We start from the raw sequence: 17,868 nt of genomic DNA on the forward strand, positions 1-17,868 counted from the left end.
GACAAATATACTTCGTTTCGTGATGCCAACTTTAATTTACTTTTTTTTTTCATATAGTATATGATGGAGTATATGATAAGCAGATCAACACATACAGAAAATAACCCAAAGAGGAATGCTAGATATTAATACAAAGAAAACTTATCTCAAAAAAAATAATGCATAGTTGAGAATTACTTTGATGATTGAACATTTGAATTTCATGGAGACTACAAACCTAGCCCTGTTTAGTTGTCAGGAAAGTACAAGAAAAGATGAGAAAATCAATTTTTCCATAACTTTTGTAGTGTTTAGTTGCTAAGAAAGTAATGGGAAACATGTTAAATTTTTCTGCAAGATTTACTTTTTTGCAAAAGTGATCCGGCAAAAAGAGGGCTGCTACTCCCCCCCTGACACACACACCCCCCGGCCCCACCTTCTTTTTCCCAATTTACCCCCCCCCCCCCCCCCCCTCCCCCCTCTCTCTCTCTCTCTTCCTTTTTTTTTTTCCACTTTCTGCTTCTTTTTTTCCCTTTTCTTTTCCAGTTTTTTTTTTCATTTTCTTTCTTTCCGGTTTGAATTTTTTTTTCTTTTTAATAATAGGTTCAAGTCTAATTCTAGGCTTTGTAAAGTAATTGAAAGAAAAAAAGTGTTTCAATTGATCATGTTTATCCCACTGTTTTCTTTTTCTTTTTTTTGTCCTTTATAGATTAAAAAATATAGTTACGAAAATAAGTGTTTCAATTTTCAATCCGTTTGAACTGGTGCAAAGTTGTTATTTTTCTGATCATTTCATCCTAAATGGTCATAATAAATTTTTGGCTCCAAGGGTTTTCAATGGACACCCTAAGAGAGTCTTAAAACTAAATAATGAGTCTTAGGGAGTTTGTTGAAAAGTCTTAAACCAAAAAATTCATTATGACCATTTAAAATAAAATAATAAAAAAACGATATTTGCTCTGATTTAATTGAATTGAGAATTAAAGCACTTAATTCTTGAATTATATTTTTAAATATACAAATGGTGTATTTATAGAAATTAAATAAATAAGATATAAGTAATTAAATAAAAAAATAAATTAAAAAGTATGGGGGACCCGGGGGCTCTGCTGCCTCCATTGACATAGTAGCCCCTAAAACGTTTCCGTTTTAGTTATAAAAAAATAGAACCCATCCATTTGCAATCCTATGGAGTATAAACGTGATTTGAAGCAACATACTACTGAATCAGTTAAGAGGATCTATGCTAAATAATGGTTAACAAATTTATAAAATTGTACTATAGTTAAAAAAAAGTAATCCTGAATATAATATTTGTATTATGGATTAGTATGTCGTTTGCAAAATACATTTCGTAATTAGTTCCCGAACACTAATTGTAATCTTAATGAATTTTTTGCTTTACGACCTTTCAACGAGCAACCTAAGACTCATTATTTAGTTTCAGGACTCTCTTAGGGTGTTCATTGAAAGGCCTTGGAGCCAAAAATTTATTACGACCATTTAGGATGAAATGATCAGAAAAATAACATCTTTGCACTGGTTCAAACGGATTAAAAATTGAAACACTTATTTTCGTAATTATATTTTTTAATCTATAAAGGACAAAAAAAGAAAAAAAAACAGTGGGATAAACATGATCAATTGAAACACTTTTTTTCTCTCAATTACTTTACAAAGCCTAGAATTAGACTTGAACCTATTATTAAAAAGAAAAAAAAATTCAAACCGGAAAGAAAGAAAATGAAATAAAATGAAAAAAAAAACTGGAAAAGAAAAAAAAAAAAGAAGAAAAGAAGCAGAAAGTGGAAAAAAAGAAAAGGGAGAGAGAGAGAGAGAGAGAGAGAGAGAGAGAGGGAGAGGGGGGCGGGAGAGAGAGAGAGAGAGAGAGAGGGGGGGGGCGGGGGTAAACTGGGAAAGGGACGTGGGGCCGGGGGGGGGGTGTGTCAGGGGGGGGGGGAGTAGCAATTTACCGGCAAAAAACATAGGATTTTGCGGGAAAGTTTTCTCCATTGTGGGGCTAAAATAATTGGCGGGTAAGAAAAAAGGCAAATGATGCCAATATCAAAAAAATACGAATTAGATTATTAGAAAGACACTTTGAGATTTACGTGAGTAACAATAATTTCGACTACTGTGGTGCTTTCTGAGATAATTGTTGTGGAAAAAATTAGTAATTGATTTTTTTTGAAAGTATTTATTTATCTTGTCATTAGTATTCAGTTTTGTTTTGTACTTACTAATCATCAGTTTATCAATGAATTTTTGTATCGGCAACTAATAAGCATAGTTGTTTAAAATTTGTTTATTTTGCTATCATCTACTTATTTTTTAAGCTTCATGTTAAGGCTTTGCATTAGATAAAATACATTTTTCGATATGTGTTAGCTCTCAAAGTTACTTTTAGCCATGAGAAATAAAAAAGTTTCTCATAAGTATCTTTTCCCGACAAACGAATCATTAAACTTGAGTTTTCCTGCAAAATTTTTTTGTCAAATGAACACTCACAGGAAAATAGAGTTCTTTTTCTTTTACTTCACTTTACTTGACTTTTTCTGAAAATAACTTTTCTGTACAACATTCCTGACAACTGAATGAAGCTTAGAGTTATTGTAAGAGTTGACTGATCGTTAACTTTAGGACCACGAAATTAATTAAGATGTGCACAAGTTAATCTGGATATCCGATTATAAAAAAAAAGAAAAAAAGAGTGCATGTTTCTCCTCAATGAGGTCGCACATTTAAATCTTATAAAGGCGAAACATGGAAACATTCCAAACTTTGAAATCAGTATTTGAGGGAATTGTCCAATTATAACTTGGCACCGATAGAAATTGAGATGCACACAACTGATCCGGCACCGGATCAAATTTTTCAGTGCTGGGTGGGTACGGGCCACGTGGTACTGAGCACAATTTCGACCGACTAAATTTGTTTTAGACAGTCCAGATTTGTTTGGAAAATTATTTAGTGTAAAATTAACAAAATACCCCTTCAAGTCCAAATATATCTGAATCATTAAAAACACGTTTGATAGCCGAAATAAGTGTTTGGCACCACGTGGCCCGCCTCTACACGGCACTGAAAAATTTCTCCGCATAATGAATCGCTTGTTACATGAGAGACCTTGGTCGTTTCGATTTGGACAATACTATCTACACGTAGAAAGAATTTGGTAGGAGAGGGAGAGCGAGAGAGAGAGAGATGGTGTTCAACAGCCCGCTGGTGGTGGAGGTAGCAAATATATCGGCGAATGTGTGCCAATACATAGCGTGTAACCCAGAGAGGCTGAGCAGCGATCACGTGCTCCGTCTCCTCTTCTGCTTCCCTCTCCAACAGTTTCGCCGCCTCCTGCTCCGTCTCTCCGCCTTTTTCTGCTTCCCTCCTCCCGACCCACACCTCTCCTCCTTTTCCTCCTCCTCTTCTTCCTCCTCCTCCGATCCATCCGATTCCGATAACGATCCCCACTCCGATTGATTGATTCATCACGACAAATGCATAGGCACGCGCTCTGTATATTTGGTAACCTTCTCTTCGTTTCTCATTTATGGGATTTGGGTTTTTTGCGAATTTGTCCACCCTAGATGATTGTGAAAAATACCCTCATTCTGATCGGCGAAAAAAGTGTGGGGGCTACGGGATCCATGCAGATTTTGATAATATTGAGATATTGAAGTTAGTTTGTGGTGGGACCTACACTTCTCCACCAATCAAAGCGAGGGTATTGTTCATCCTTTTTTAGCGAGGGTGAACAAATTCGCCCCCGGTTTTCATACCAATGAGCTAGTTGTGTTTGATTGTTGTCTGCTTGAACTATTTCTACTTTAATATTGTTCGGTCAATGGACTTGGTTTTTAATTACTGCCGGGCTCACAAGAGTATTTGTATGATTTTATCTGTTTGGTTGGTGATTTGTGTAGGTTGTGGTGAAGAAAATTTCCCATATGGGTTCATTAAATGTTAGGGAAAAAATAATTGCTAAGATCCCCAATTGGTACCGGAAGACGTGTGTACTTGTTACTTTGATTGCCCATATTAGGGTGCATTTCCGCTAAACTAAATAGACTATAGGCAATAGTCTGAGGTGTTTCTGCTAAATGCTATTTTAGTTGATATATACGAGGAGAATGACTTTTCTAGAAATCTGTGAAAAACATGGGCTTTAGTATTTTAGTTTATCAGAAACGCACCCCTAGTCATGGGATTGGATTACATGTTCAATATGACCGTATTTTGGGCTTTTGAATGCAATCATCTGTTGTGCACAAAACAAGGGTTTGCATTGTGTTAGTGGACGTTGTAATGTTGTATTAGTAATCCCTTCACTATTCAGAGGGGTGCTATTATGGGAACCTATCAAACAGGTTGAACATACAAATATGAGGTATGGAAATTAGAGCTTTCACTTGTATGAAATTTCTTATCATATTACCTATCAAGTGATTAAAATTCTGAACCATCTTAGATCCTTTTCGGTCTTCGCGAAGGCTTACACTGTCATTTATAGCTGCCCCAATCTTCAAGATTGGTTAGAATTTGTGCCACAAATCTTTCCTTTCTGTCCCTTTGACAACTCTAAGATCCAAAGATGGCATTATTTGTAAACTTATTTGTGCTATAACTAGACAACAACTTATAGGTAATGAATAAAAACAAAAACCTTTGATGAACTTGATTTCTTTTTTTTATCACCTTAATTGATGTTATTTTAAAACAATCAACATGGTTCCTGAATATGCCTTTAGTTACTGCCTAACAGTATGAATTGAGTTTTTCACGCTGTGAGAGGACACACCTTATTTCTAGGAAGACTCAAGAGTATTAGAGTTCTGGTGACGGAAGTTTTTTGCTTTCATGGTCTTTATAATTCAAAGAAGGCAAAAGAGTGCCACTTTTGACTGGATATACCAATATAGTCTCGATGCTGGTACACTACGTTGTTGTATGAATAACCTTCTTTGCAGTAGTAAATGAATTTTGATTGGACAAATGCAATATTTCTTCTGAAGCGCTTGAATTTTTACTCTTTGATATCGTTGCAATCGCTTAACGGCGGAGATAAGTCAGCTTCTAAGCAGCTGTTTTTGTCCATGAAAGATTCACAAAGCATATGCTTAAGGCCAAGTACAACTCAATTGAAGGAATTACAGCTTTTTGAATACATGATACGACTCAAATAACTAGTATTGGACAAACAAGATTGTGAATGTACACTGGGGACAATATGACCTAACGGAGAAGACTTGGCCCAACGTACACTCTGATTGTTTGGTTGTTTTGTTGTTTCATAATTGACCTATTGTAGCTAATGGTGAAGACAACTTCACGTTCGTGATCTTTCAAGATTGTTTAGATCCCCAATTTGTGTGACGAGATAAGGACAAGTTGGTTCTGAACACATACATGAGAATGGGAGAGTTCGCCAGTCTGATAACTTCTCATGATATGTGAAGCGATTAAAAAGTTTAACCATCTTAGATCCTTTTGTGTTCTGCCAAAGCCTGCACTGTCATTTACAGCTGCCCAGTTTTTCAACTGTGGGTAGAATTGGAGCCAAAGAAGATAGATGTGTATGGTGGGATTATACGCTATCCTAGGTTACAAACTCTTCTTACTGGCTTGACACATGAATCATATTGGAAATCTTGTTTTATTTATGCTTGTTTTGTTTGCGTAATTCCTTGTGGCTATGGCTTCAGATTAGGTTTGGATCATGATTTTGCAGAGGGAAAAAAGAAAAAGGGAATAAGTATGAGACGAAAATGAAGGGCAATGAACTATATTTATTTTCTTCCCACTTTTGGTTTGGCTAATAAATTGATAACAAAATGAACATACAACGCTTTTTTCCTTGGAGAAAATGCACTTAAGTAGCTCTAAATTTCTTTTATTTTCCTCCCCATTGACAAAACCAACATCCTAATATGGCCTTGTTTTAAACTTATTACTGCTACCAGCAAGTACTGTATTTTCAATGATCAAAAACATAAACTACCATTGACCTAGATTTCATTCTATATCACCATGCTGTCATATCAAAATCAACATTTTGTAGAATATACCTTGATAAAGATGCTACTGTATTAGTTTCACTTTTGGTTTGGCTAATAAATTGATAACAAAATGAACATACAACGTTTTTTTCCTTGGAGAAAATGCGCTTAAGTAGCTCTAAATTTCTTTTATTTTCCTCCCCATTGACAAAACCAACATCCTAATATGGCCTTGTTTTAAACTTATTACTGCTACCAGCTAGTACTGTATTTTCAATGATCAAAAACATAAACTACCATTGACCTAGATTTCATTCTTTATCACCATGCTGTCATTTCAAAATCAACATTTCGTAGAATATACCTTGATAAAGATGCTACTGTATTAGTTTCATTGTTTTCCACTGAGAGAGGAATACACACATCAGTTCTAGGATATAGTGTCTTCCACTTTGTCCGGTTTGAAAGGATAAGTGTACCGCTAATTATTGGATATAGCTTAAATGCTGCTGTGGTGCACTTATATGTCACTTGAATGTTACGTCAATATCCTACTTTGAGTCAGTCAGAAAACTTTGATCTTTCGCTGATGTTGTATGGATAACCTTTGCTCGTTAGCAATGTTACACGGACCCCCTGAACGTATAAAATACCCATGCAGTACATTAGACGCTCGGATAAGGTGACATACTGAACACCTAGCATGCATAATATGTCATTTGAATTTAGCATGTACTATGTGTGGAACTCCTGTACTATGCATGCAATGCCTCAAGGCACTTCGTAAGCAATAGAAAATTGAATATTTTGGCGTATTCTCCAGCCTTGAGATGGAAATGGGATGAAGTGGGCACTTAGACACATACGCACACCTATATTTGTACCCGAGTCCATGTAACAGAGCTTATAACTTGTTAGCAGTTCTCATTAGTGTGAATTCTATTGATGAAAGTAATGAAGAATTAGCTACTTAAAGGATGAAGCCATGGTCCATTGGTCTCAAAGTCAGTTGATTCTACTTTGCTATGTTGGCACTATGGTCCAGAAGATAGTGCCTGAACCAAGAGGAAACTAGTAGTATATGTTTACAATTGGGAAACTATTTAAATGAAGTTCCTGGCAATTCAAGAGGGTCAGGTGTCATATGTCTATGTTGAGATCATAGTATTTTAGGTTGTGGTATGTCGAACTAGTTGAGGTTCAGTTGAAGCAAATTAAACATAAAAGACTCTAGACTTGGATTTGGGGCTTGGAAGCTGATCATTCTGAACTTATTGTTCTTAGTTAATGCTCTATCCTGAGTCATCGATTTGGAATTTAACCATTACGCGTTTCGTGGGATGATATAGGTGTTTGACATCTGATGAGTTGTTTATGAGGTGTTCTACATCGAACTGCTCTCATATAACTTTTCTCACAATCTCTTTCTCCCCTCTTGTTCGTGGTCAACAATCAAATGTTTCTACAAGCACTCGAGAACAGATAATTTGTTTAGTAGCGTCAAGAAAATACAATTTTATTTTTGTGAATCAGGTTATAACCATTGCAATGTTTAACATTCCTCAGCTATGTCTTCCAAGTGATTAAGAAGCTCATGGTACTTACAGTCAGCATCAGCACGCAAATTAAAGTCACATTGCCCACAAGTGGGAACGTTTCTTGCCCAAGTGCTTGAGCGTGGCTGTGGACTGTGGGGAGGTAGTGTTACATTCACAGAAAAATTTTGTTGTTGCAACTTTTCTATGTAATTGTAAATGTGTTTGTGGAAGAAAAATTCCAGGCCATTGACCCCAAAAATTCGTGGTCAACAATCAATGTGTTTGTGAAGTTCAAAAAGAATACCATTACCTTTGTTGCAGCTTTGGACAAAATGATACCCTTCATTCTATAGAAGTGGACTATCTTATCCTTGTTTCGCATGAAGTCCAGGCAACTACTTAACATCTTATCCTTGTCTCATAGGGGTATAAGAGACTGCAATGAAAACATATTGATGGTACAAATGGATTAGGTACATGGTGTTTAAAGATATGTTTATAATAAGCAATAATGGGCTTGAAAACAAAGTGCACGAGGTTATAGGAGAATCATAATTTAGTATTTCCTCCTTTTCAAAAAATTAGTCCATCCTAAAAAGATGTGTAATTTTTGATAAAAAGATAAACTACTTGTGTGCATAATTTTTTTAGCCAAAATGCAATATTATACTAAAGCTTAAAAGTGGAAGTCTAGTACCATGGTTATATTGGCACATCAATTGCTTTAAGTTAAACGTGGGAATCTGAACATAATAAGCTGCAAATAACCATGTAATTCAAATAACTGGCAACTCACTAGCACATTAGAAGTTGCATAGTTGCATTGTCATGGTCAGTTCTAGCTTACGCAAATGTGACTCCAACACAATTGTTCTAAGAACGCCTCAGAGATAAATCAGTTGGAATTCGGTCATTAGACCGACAAGTAATATGAGACTCTATTTCATTAATATCTTCCCTCACGTGTAGCCGCATTTGAACTCTGTCACATGTGGCCACTTTTTGGGTCCTAGGGGTGTGGATTGTGAATTTTTAAAATGTGTGGTGGAATGTGCCCTGCTTTGATACTATGTGAAAACTTTATATCTATCTCAAAATTAATTGTCCTAGGGGTGTGGATTGTGAAATTTTAAACTGTGTGGTGGAATATGCCCCGCTTTGATACTATGTGGAAATTTTATATCCATCTCAAAACTAATTGGCAATGAGTGGAGAGATTCCAAATGTTATTAAGTGATCACCCGTTCCACTTTCTAGTAATGTGAGACTCTATTTCCTTAAAATCCCCCCTCACGTGCATTTGAGGTCTATCACGTGTGGCCACTTTTTGGGTCCTATCATCATGCAGCCTTTTTGCTGGTCTGTCATCTTGGGGTGTGATTTGTGAATTTTTTAAAGAGACCTTCTACAACCACACTCAAATACACACCCGATTACACACGCATACATTTTACAAAAGTGTGTGGGCTCCACACACACTAGAATGTGTGTGTGGGTGTGTAAAATGGGTGTGGTTATAGAATTATTATTTTTTAAAATGTGGGACTCTATTTCCTTAACAAAAATAACCCACAATGTTGCACTAGGGTTCACAATCTCCTCTGATTTTCTCTCCCCACAACCTTCTGATATGTACATATATATTGTTGAAAGTTTGTAGATTGGAGGAGTGGGGTTCGTCAGTGTGGGGATTGGAGTCAAGAAATTTATTGGGAGTTGCAGTTAATACGCACGAGTATGTTCCATTGTGTGGGCACTAATTTGTTAAGAAGAGGAGACATGTAACGTTTAAGGTAAATTTTTTCGTTCTTTAGTTTGCGAAAATCATTTTATGGTTTGTTACGGTGTTAAAAAGTCAAAAAAAGTAATGTTACACCAGTTTGGTGCCATTTTGGCCCAATCTCACATCATAATCATTGGATTAAACGCATCTCATTTTTGGATACACATCTATTGGCCAAAGTGTAGCTGCTAAATTTAGTCTACAACATACACCAAATAAACAAGCTTAAGAAGTTCATATTTCCAAGCAACCAAGAGCTTTTGATTAGTTAATATGTAAAACTCTGGAGCTAGGTAAGGTTTGTTGTTACTCTGTAATATGACCGATTATTCACAACACATCGTGTCTGTATCAGATGGTAAATAAGCATACATAACTGTGTGGGTTAGTCCGGATGGTTGGTGGGTCTCTCTCCCCAAACAATTGTCCAGCGTTCGACTCTTAAGGCCAGGCCGTAAGAAAGTAATTTTTTGTGAATTCTCTAGACTTGACATGGATGACGACCGGACCGGGAACAAATTCAATCACAGTACGCGTAAGCTAGCCTGGATACTCCTGATTGTCATGCCAACCACAGTAAACAGGGCTAATATGACTCTTCATAGAGCCAATTAAAAGGAATGAATTTGTACTTCGAGAGAGACATGGGAGATAGTTTTGAATACATCAACTATTAAAAGCCAACCAAAGGGTTTAATTGCTAGCTAGCATCATAGTATCATATCAAGTACTCAAGATTTGGAGGCGTGGGGTTGTTGCCTATTTATGCCTTCAGAATCAGATATTTCTTCTCTGAATCCAATGTAAGTTTCTTAATTATTGAGCTATATATCACGCAGTTTGATGCCAAGCAATAGAATCATGTCATTTGGTCCTCCATTACCCCGTTGCCTTCCCCGGCTCTGCGCTAGTGGACGCGATATTGGTCATTTAGAGATTAATTGAGGTTTGCGTAAGTTGACCCCAACACCTGTGACAGAAATTTGGAGACGGGGGATATCTAGCTAAGACAGATAAGATGATATATCTTTTCATTTAGCCCAATCAGTTTGAAAATTATTGTTAATATATATATATATATATTTAAGTACATCAAAAATGCTCAGTAGCTCGGATGCAATGCCCATCTCCACTCGTGTGAAAATCGATCTTATCAGGTAGTTTTAATTTTTGGGCAATCAGTAGTGGGCTTGAGTCATACTCGATTGACCCGATATCAAGAGGAGAATAGGAAATAGTTGGTAACTCCGTTGAGTTCGCCACCATAATATTCGAGTGATCCGACGGTGCCAAGTGGAAGGGTCGTTGCTACAAGGCAGGGGAATCCACTCTTGCTAAGGTTGATTCTATTATTTCCAGTCTCTAGGAGGTGGCCAACGAGTTCAAATGCAATAACCCAGGAGAAAATAAGCCTAGCTAATCCCTGTTAGCTTCATGTTTAACTCTTTTGTGAAAGATAGAGTGGCGCGGACTTTGTGTTCTTCTGGGGAATTCAGTGTAAGAACTGCTTGGGAAACTATTAGAAGGTGTTGGCTCCAGTGACTCGATCGGTGCAGCCTAGTATGGTTCTCCCGAATTGAAGAACCCAAATGAAGCCCGGTTGGAGCTAGTCATGAGAAGATTCTTCATTTTGAAGATATGAAGGTATGGTTGGAAATGCTCTAATAAAGTTGCATGAATGGATGTTGACAGTCCTAAAAAAGAAGGTGGTCTTGGTCTCACTAGAATAGTCTTACTAGAATTATGCTGCTATGCTAAAAGCCTAAAACACCATTTTGGGCTATCTGCTTCTTTCAATCTTTCTTTCTTTTTTTGAGATATTTTCTTCTTTTGTTTATCTTTTTGACATTTTCCCCGAATGTCTATACTTTTCCAGTTCATCTTGAGGAGAGGATTCAAAAAAGAAGGAAAAGAAAGATAACTGAACAAACCCGAATAGCAATATACTATACTTGCCTTTTTGGTTCAAATTGAAAAGCTGGTACAGTAAAAGCGCAAATTTCCAGTTCATCTCGAGGAGAGGATCAAAAAAGAAGAAAAAGAAAGATAACTGAACAAATCCGAATAGCAATATACTATACTTGCCTTTTTGGTTCAAATTGAAAACTGGTACAGTAAATGCGCTGATAGGATTCGAAAAAGTAAGCAAATATAAACGAGGCGTACCCAACAGGTTGAGAGAAGTTGAAGACATACTTAGAAACATACGAAATATTGGTTATGTGGTCCTAACATATAATTCGTCAAGCTTACGATGAAAGCATTATTTGTCACACCATAAATCAAATTGATTCTTGTTTAATATACCCGCTCGATCTGTAGGGTCATGGCGGACATTGGCAAGGTGATTGGATTCTTGTTTGCTTCCGACATTGTCTAATGGAAGTGTGCGTATGCTGGCTTGGACACCCCGAGTTATCAACATTGTCTTGGTTTCCATGTCGGCCTGGCAAGGTAAAACCTTGGAGGATTAAAGACAATGTCGGAAAAAAGTGAAGATGAAAGGACGAATTTACAAAAGTATTGAGTAAGATTTTCAATTGTTTACCTTCAAAATATTGCTCTTCACCAGATGAAGCTCACGGAGTACGATATCGATGCTCATTCGGTCTTTTGGGGATTCTGTGGAGCATGCCAGTCCTATCTCTAAAATGGAGATTAGATATTCCATCATTTTGCTGCCATTTCTCTCCTCCGTTAAGAGCATAGGGTCTACAATCTCTATCACACGTTGAGGCAAGGCAATCCTTGTAAAGTTATGAAGGTTAAGGTCTCCCTCAAACATTATGTCTGTAGGTCTCTTCCTTGTTATCATCTCCAACAGCAAGATCCCGTAACTATAAACATCTCCACTAGTTGACATCTCGCTTCCCAATCCATACTCTGTAACTCGTGAAGTTCAAACATCAACACAAAATGATCACTGTTCCGATAACAAAAGTGATAACGAAAAGAAAGAGAAAACTAGCTCTTTTCTATGTTAAAGTTATACTTCAACTACTTATTTTACCATCATCATTCCAATATCGAACAATTGAATGTGAATTGTTTCAAGATAACAATAACAAATTCCACATCTCAAATGGCATGGACAGATCAAAACCCAAAGTTAATTCAATCCTTTAGCAGTGTCTAACCTACCTTTATGCTGAAATTTTGAATGTAGATATTAAAAGAGGAAGACTTAGAGTACCTGGAGCTGCATATCCAATGGTTCCCCTAATTTCTGTTGAACTAGTACTTGGAGTGGTGAACTCTGCACGAAATCTAGCTAGACCGAAATCTCCAACATGAGCAACCATGTCACCGTCAAGAAGGATATTACTCGGCTTTAGATCGCAGTGAATAATTGGCCTTTCGCATTGGTAATGAAGATAATTGAGAGCACAAGCCACATCAATGGCAATTTCTATTCTTTGCAGAAGATCAAGTCCCACGAACTCACGTTCGCCATTACTTGCTTCTGGAATGGGATGCAACCAATTATCTAGACTTCCATTCGGCATGAACTCGTAAACTAGAGCTTTAAACTCATTCCCTTGAAAATCCATGCTAGAACAAGAAGTTATGATCGAAACCAGGTTCCTATGTCGAATATTTCTTAAGGCTTCGCACTCTGCCATGAAACTCTTGGTAGCGCCACGAGTTTGAAGGTCAAGTACTTTGACCGCAACAACCAACTCTCCGTTTTGTTCAATAACACCTTTATACACACAACCGAAACCACCACAACCAAGCAGATTATTTAAAGAGAAACCTTTAGTTGCTTTGAGAAGTTCTCCATAAGAGACTTTCAAGAATGGATCTTCCAACAATGAAACAATAGGTTTGGTCTTTCGTTTCTTCTTGAACAAACATATGATGAAAGATGACACTACGGTTACACCAACGAGTATCGAAGCTACTATGATTCCTAACGTCCGTGAAAGAAACTTCATATTTCTTGATTTTTTCGTGGTGCATCGACATAGTTGTAGTTCAAAAATTCCACCACAAAGCCTATAGTTTCCGGCAACTGATATTGCACTTGCATTTGTAAAAACACCCTTCATTGGTAACTCTCCTTCGAAATTATTGAAAGACAAATTGAGATTCTTCAGGGCCAATGTACCTAAAAAGCTCGGAATTTGATTGGATAAGTTGTTATTCGAAAGGTCCAAATTCTGAATACCTCTCAAAGATTCCATTGATAAAGGAATAGATCCTTGAAAGGAATTTTGCTGCAAATACAAGTTTTCAAGGCTACTACAGCCACCAAGAGTCCCAGGAATTTCACTAGACAAACCATTCTCGGAGAAATCGATTTCTCCTATATTTTTGAGGTTTCCAACCTCAAGTGGCAAGGATCCAGACAAACGGTTGCGAGCTAGATCCAATCTAATTGACAGCGAAGAGACCGTCAAAAGTTGTCTTGGTATGCTCCCATTAAAGTTATTATCAGAAAGTGTCAGTAGTAACAAATTTTGACAGTTGCCAAGATTAAAGGGTATGGCCCCCTTTAGTCTATTTTGCTGCAAGTTTAGATTAATCAGCAATGACAAATTCCCAATAGAGTCTGGAATTTTACCTGTGATATTGTTGTTTGAAAAGTCCAACCCTTGCAACTTACGCAGATAACCTATGCTATTGGGAATCGGGCCTGTGAATAGGTTATTTTTCAGAGCTAAGGTTTGAAGATTCACAAGGTTTCCTATTGTTGAAGGAATAGATCCGTACAACTGATTTAGACCCAGTGACAAGTAAGAGACAGATGAGACAGATAGATTGCCCACAGAGTTCGGTAATACCCCTCCGAATTGACCATTCTCCATTTCTACCACTCTCAAATCGCTACAATTGGTCAAAGAACTAAGAAAGGCCAGTCCATCAGTTCCCTTGGCTTCAAAATTGTTATAAGCTAAAGATATCCAGTAGAGATTCTGTAAGTTTCCGAAATCATTTCTTACTTTTCCACTGAAATTGTTTTGCATTATTTCAAGCTTTCCCAACTGCGAACAGTTGGATATTGAAAGCGGAATTGGGCCATTAAATTGGTTTTTGTAGAGCTGAAGTTCCTCAAGGTGAGGGAACATGAAACCAAATGATGGCGGAAGAGTACCCCAAAGCCGATTATTAGGCAGTGATAATGTAACTAGCAACGATAGGTTGTAAAAGGAATGAGGGATGGTACCTGAAATTTGATTGAAACCCAACCAAAGTTCTCTTAAAATTTTCAATTGACCCAAAGTGTTGGGGATACTTCCTCCTAACTGATTGTAAGTGGCACCAAAGACTACCAGAGAAGTAAGATTCCCAATCGATGGAGGAAGCCCTCCAATCAAATTGTTTTTACTTAAGATCAGTGATACGAGTCTCGGCATTGAGTAACCGAGTTCTTTCGGGAACTCTCCAACTAGCTTGTTTTTTGCTGCACTTAAGTGCCTGAGATTGGAGCAACGAGATAGGCTTGTTGGAAATTTCCCTTCGAAATTGTTGATAGACAGAGTCAGATTCTGTAACCTAAAAAGATTACCGAGTTCCATTGGAATTTCACCTATAAAAGTGTTGTTGAAGAGCCCGAGCACCCGAAGAAAACTGAGGTTCCCAATATAAGGAGATAGAGAACCCGTTAGACCTTTTGACGCGAGGTCTATAACGGTGACTCTTGCGTGTCGGCGTCCACATTGGACCCCTTCCCAGTGACAGAAATGGAGAGATCCATTCCATGAGCTCAAGGCCTTTTGATATTCTGGGAAAATATTCGACTTGAAGGCCAATAATGCTTGGAAATCAGTCTCGTTGCCAGCAACATTAATAGTGTTCGAAAGACTAAAGGATGATATTGTTGTGTCAAGGGCAAGGGCTTTGATTTGAAGGAATGGGATGAGGGAGAGAAATAAGGCTATGAGATCAATCGAGAGAGATCTGGTTGCTAGACTCATGATCTTCATGTCTGCTTTGAGCTCTCAAGAACTAGAGATTGTTTCGCTAATCATTTCCAAACTCGATTAAAGTTTTCTCATTGTGCAACTCTCTCTATGGGTGTTTTCAGTTTGAGTGAAATATCTATTGGTCCTGTATGTGCGGACCAATAAATATTTTTGCGTGGAGTTGAAGAAGAGGACATTGATTGGCGTCATTGAGACGGGAGCAGGTGATGAAGAGGACGTTGATTGGCATCATTTAGACGGGAGCAGGTGATGTTTTTGGATGGACAAGTTATATGGCTTGTCAGATTTTAACTCAGCTACGTAGTGTCTCAACACCCTTTTCTATCACACATTTTTGTGTAGCTCAGGAAGAATTATTTGTACTCCACAGGAATATGTGTGAAAGAAATTAAGTGTGTTAGAGCACTACATAGCGATACACTGAGACCACAGAATAATTCTCTATTTAGATTTTCAATAAAAATGTCCATTTAACATTCCCAAAATTCGGAGCGTTACATACTTTTTCACATATGCATTTTGGCCACGAAGAACGAAGAGTCGAGACCACTTGATGCCACGATAATGAAGAGATATTGGAAATTAATCGAAATGCTAAATTAATAAGGCATATTGTGTTGGAATACTAAACCCTGGTTATGTGTGAGTGTACGTGCAAGAGAAAGGGACAGAGGGAGAGAGAATTGAGAATTATGGCTTTGTCTGATTGAAGAAGGCAGTTGGGAAGTAATGAGAGTGTTGAGCTTTGCATGTGCTGTGTGGATGGAACTAGGATTTTCGATAAGTGAGGTAAAAAATTTTAACTATGTGTAATTTATGAACAAAATTTTTGATTTGTTCATTTTGAGGAACAAACAAACTAGTATTACGTTTGGGAATTTTGTGGATAGAGATTCTACTTTGACTCCTCTTTTTTTTCCTTAAGTACAAAATTCTTATATGGACTGGGGCAAAAATAAATTTTAAAGTGGAGTCAAATTAGTAAAAATGTGGTAAAAATTATACCTATCTCTATAAAAACTTGGCAACTAGTAGGGTCGGCTGCCCACCCTTATCTCTATGTGATCCATTTTGGTGCAACTAGTAGGGTCGGCTGCACAGAATAATCCATTTTGGTGTACCATGATAGAATAGTCCAATAGTGATCTTTAGTCCGTGAGATTTTCTAGTGTACCTGATGTTGAAAAAATCAACCAAACATACGTTCTTTAAATATTTTAAAAACTCAAAGTACCAATCGGATCCAACATCTGATTAAAGAATTATTGGAGGTTCTTATACGTACTGAGAGAAGGTTTCTTGGATTTTTTTTCACAGTGTCCATCAACTTAACGTGAAAACAATTGTGAGGGGTTGGTTCGGTGGTGAAGGCTTTGAGACTTAGGAGTTTGCCAATCTTATATTGAATTTTGCTCCGATTTTAATTGGGCTCTCCAATAGTGGGCACCTCCGTAAATAAAAATTTTCCCTTCTTGGATTTTTTTTTACAATGTCCATCAACTTAACTTGAAAACAATTGCAAGGGGTTGGTTCGGTGGTGAAGGATTGAGACTTGGGAGTTTGCTTTATTCTAAGATCTCAGGTTTGAAATCTCTCGGGTGCTGTCAATTCTTTTTGGGCCAATCTCATACTGAACTTTGCTCCGATTTTAATTGGGCTCCTCAATAGTGGCATTAGTGGGCGGTGGGATTTGGCTCCCAAGATTCGTCGAGGTGCGCGTAAGCAGCACAGACACTTGAGTTATAATAACCACAAAACTCTCAGCACAGAAGAAATTAGTCAATATCCAAATACTGATCAGAAAAACTCTAAAACATCATCTTGTCAGATTTGTAGTAGAGTTAAAATCATCCAAAAACATCATCTTGTCAGATTTGTAGTAGAGTTAAAATCTGACAAGCCATACGAGTTGTCCATCCAAAAACATTTGGACGTGAAGGACTGCCTCCTTGTGGCTATGATATATGAAATCGTGTCGAATGTAATTGGCGAATTGTAGAAGCTCGTGTAGCTTCTTTTTATTTATTTATTTTTTTGTCGAGAACTTATAAGAAAGATTATTAGTATATGCATTTTGATATCTTTTATGTACAAGTTGAAACGCTTGTCGAGCTTTAAATGTGATTTTTGTTGGAAGTAGGTTATTAATTGCCATTATTATGTTACATTTTTCGGTTTTACAATTGGCAAAAGTATTGACGTTTATGCATGGATTATCCCATGCTCCGGAATTCCTGGAGTTGCCATTGAGAATAGAGTTTCAATGGTACTAATCCGGAACGCTCATTTTATAGACGAGACAAAAACAATGCCAGTGCAAAAAGATTAGCTTGATTGGACTTTGGATAGACATGCAAATGAATCGTGCTATGTCTAAAATCACATTTGCCATCCGAAAAAACGTGAGGAGTTTGGTTTCTATTGTTGTCCTATGGAGCCGCATTGTTATTGAGATTTTTTTTTTTTTTTTGCAGAATTATGAACATTGAACAAGACATTCAACTATGCACCTCCAAGAATCTTGTTCATTCAGCTCATGGAGCTCTAGTTTGTTCCAGAGTTTCAGCAAGAATCATAATTAGATTTGTCCATTTGGAAAGTTATTTGGAGTCGAGTAACATTGTTGGGGTTTTATCACAAACTAG

The 17,868-nt window shown here is 37.2% G+C and overlaps 1 protein-coding gene and 1 long non-coding RNA gene across 3 annotated transcripts; one reads left to right on the top strand and one right to left on the bottom strand.

Moving 5' to 3' along the window:
• Nucleotides 1-3,074: 3,074 nt before the first annotated feature.
• On the top strand, nucleotides 3,075-7,843 carry LOC131324430 (uncharacterized). The gene is made up of 2 exons (XR_009199334.1): nucleotides 3,075-3,501; nucleotides 7,539-7,843. It is a non-coding gene; the product is annotated as an uncharacterized LOC131324430 (long non-coding RNA).
• A 3,507-nt stretch (nucleotides 7,844-11,350) lies between these two features.
• LOC131324431 (probable LRR receptor-like serine/threonine-protein kinase At3g47570) lies at nucleotides 11,351-15,448 on the bottom strand. Of its 2 annotated transcripts, XM_058356395.1 has the most exons (4): nucleotides 14,908-15,134; nucleotides 12,487-14,792; nucleotides 11,842-12,176; nucleotides 11,351-11,739 (listed from the first exon to the last, which is right to left on the bottom strand). In XM_058356395.1, the coding sequence occupies exons 1-4, from the start codon at nucleotides 14,997-14,999 to the stop codon at nucleotides 11,557-11,559; spliced, it is 2,916 nt and encodes a 971-aa protein (XP_058212378.1). In that variant the 5' UTR covers nucleotides 15,000-15,134; the 3' UTR covers nucleotides 11,351-11,556. The 2 variants fall into 2 exon arrangements, with proteins under 2 accessions (XP_058212378.1, XP_058212377.1); XM_058356394.1 differs by having other exon boundaries at nucleotides 12,487-15,448.
• Nucleotides 15,449-17,868: the final 2,420 nt, after the last annotated feature.

This window comes from Rhododendron vialii, chromosome 4a (assembly GCF_030253575.1).
Source record: "Rhododendron vialii isolate Sample 1 chromosome 4a, ASM3025357v1".
NCBI lineage: Eukaryota > Viridiplantae > Streptophyta > Magnoliopsida > Ericales > Ericaceae > Rhododendron > Rhododendron vialii.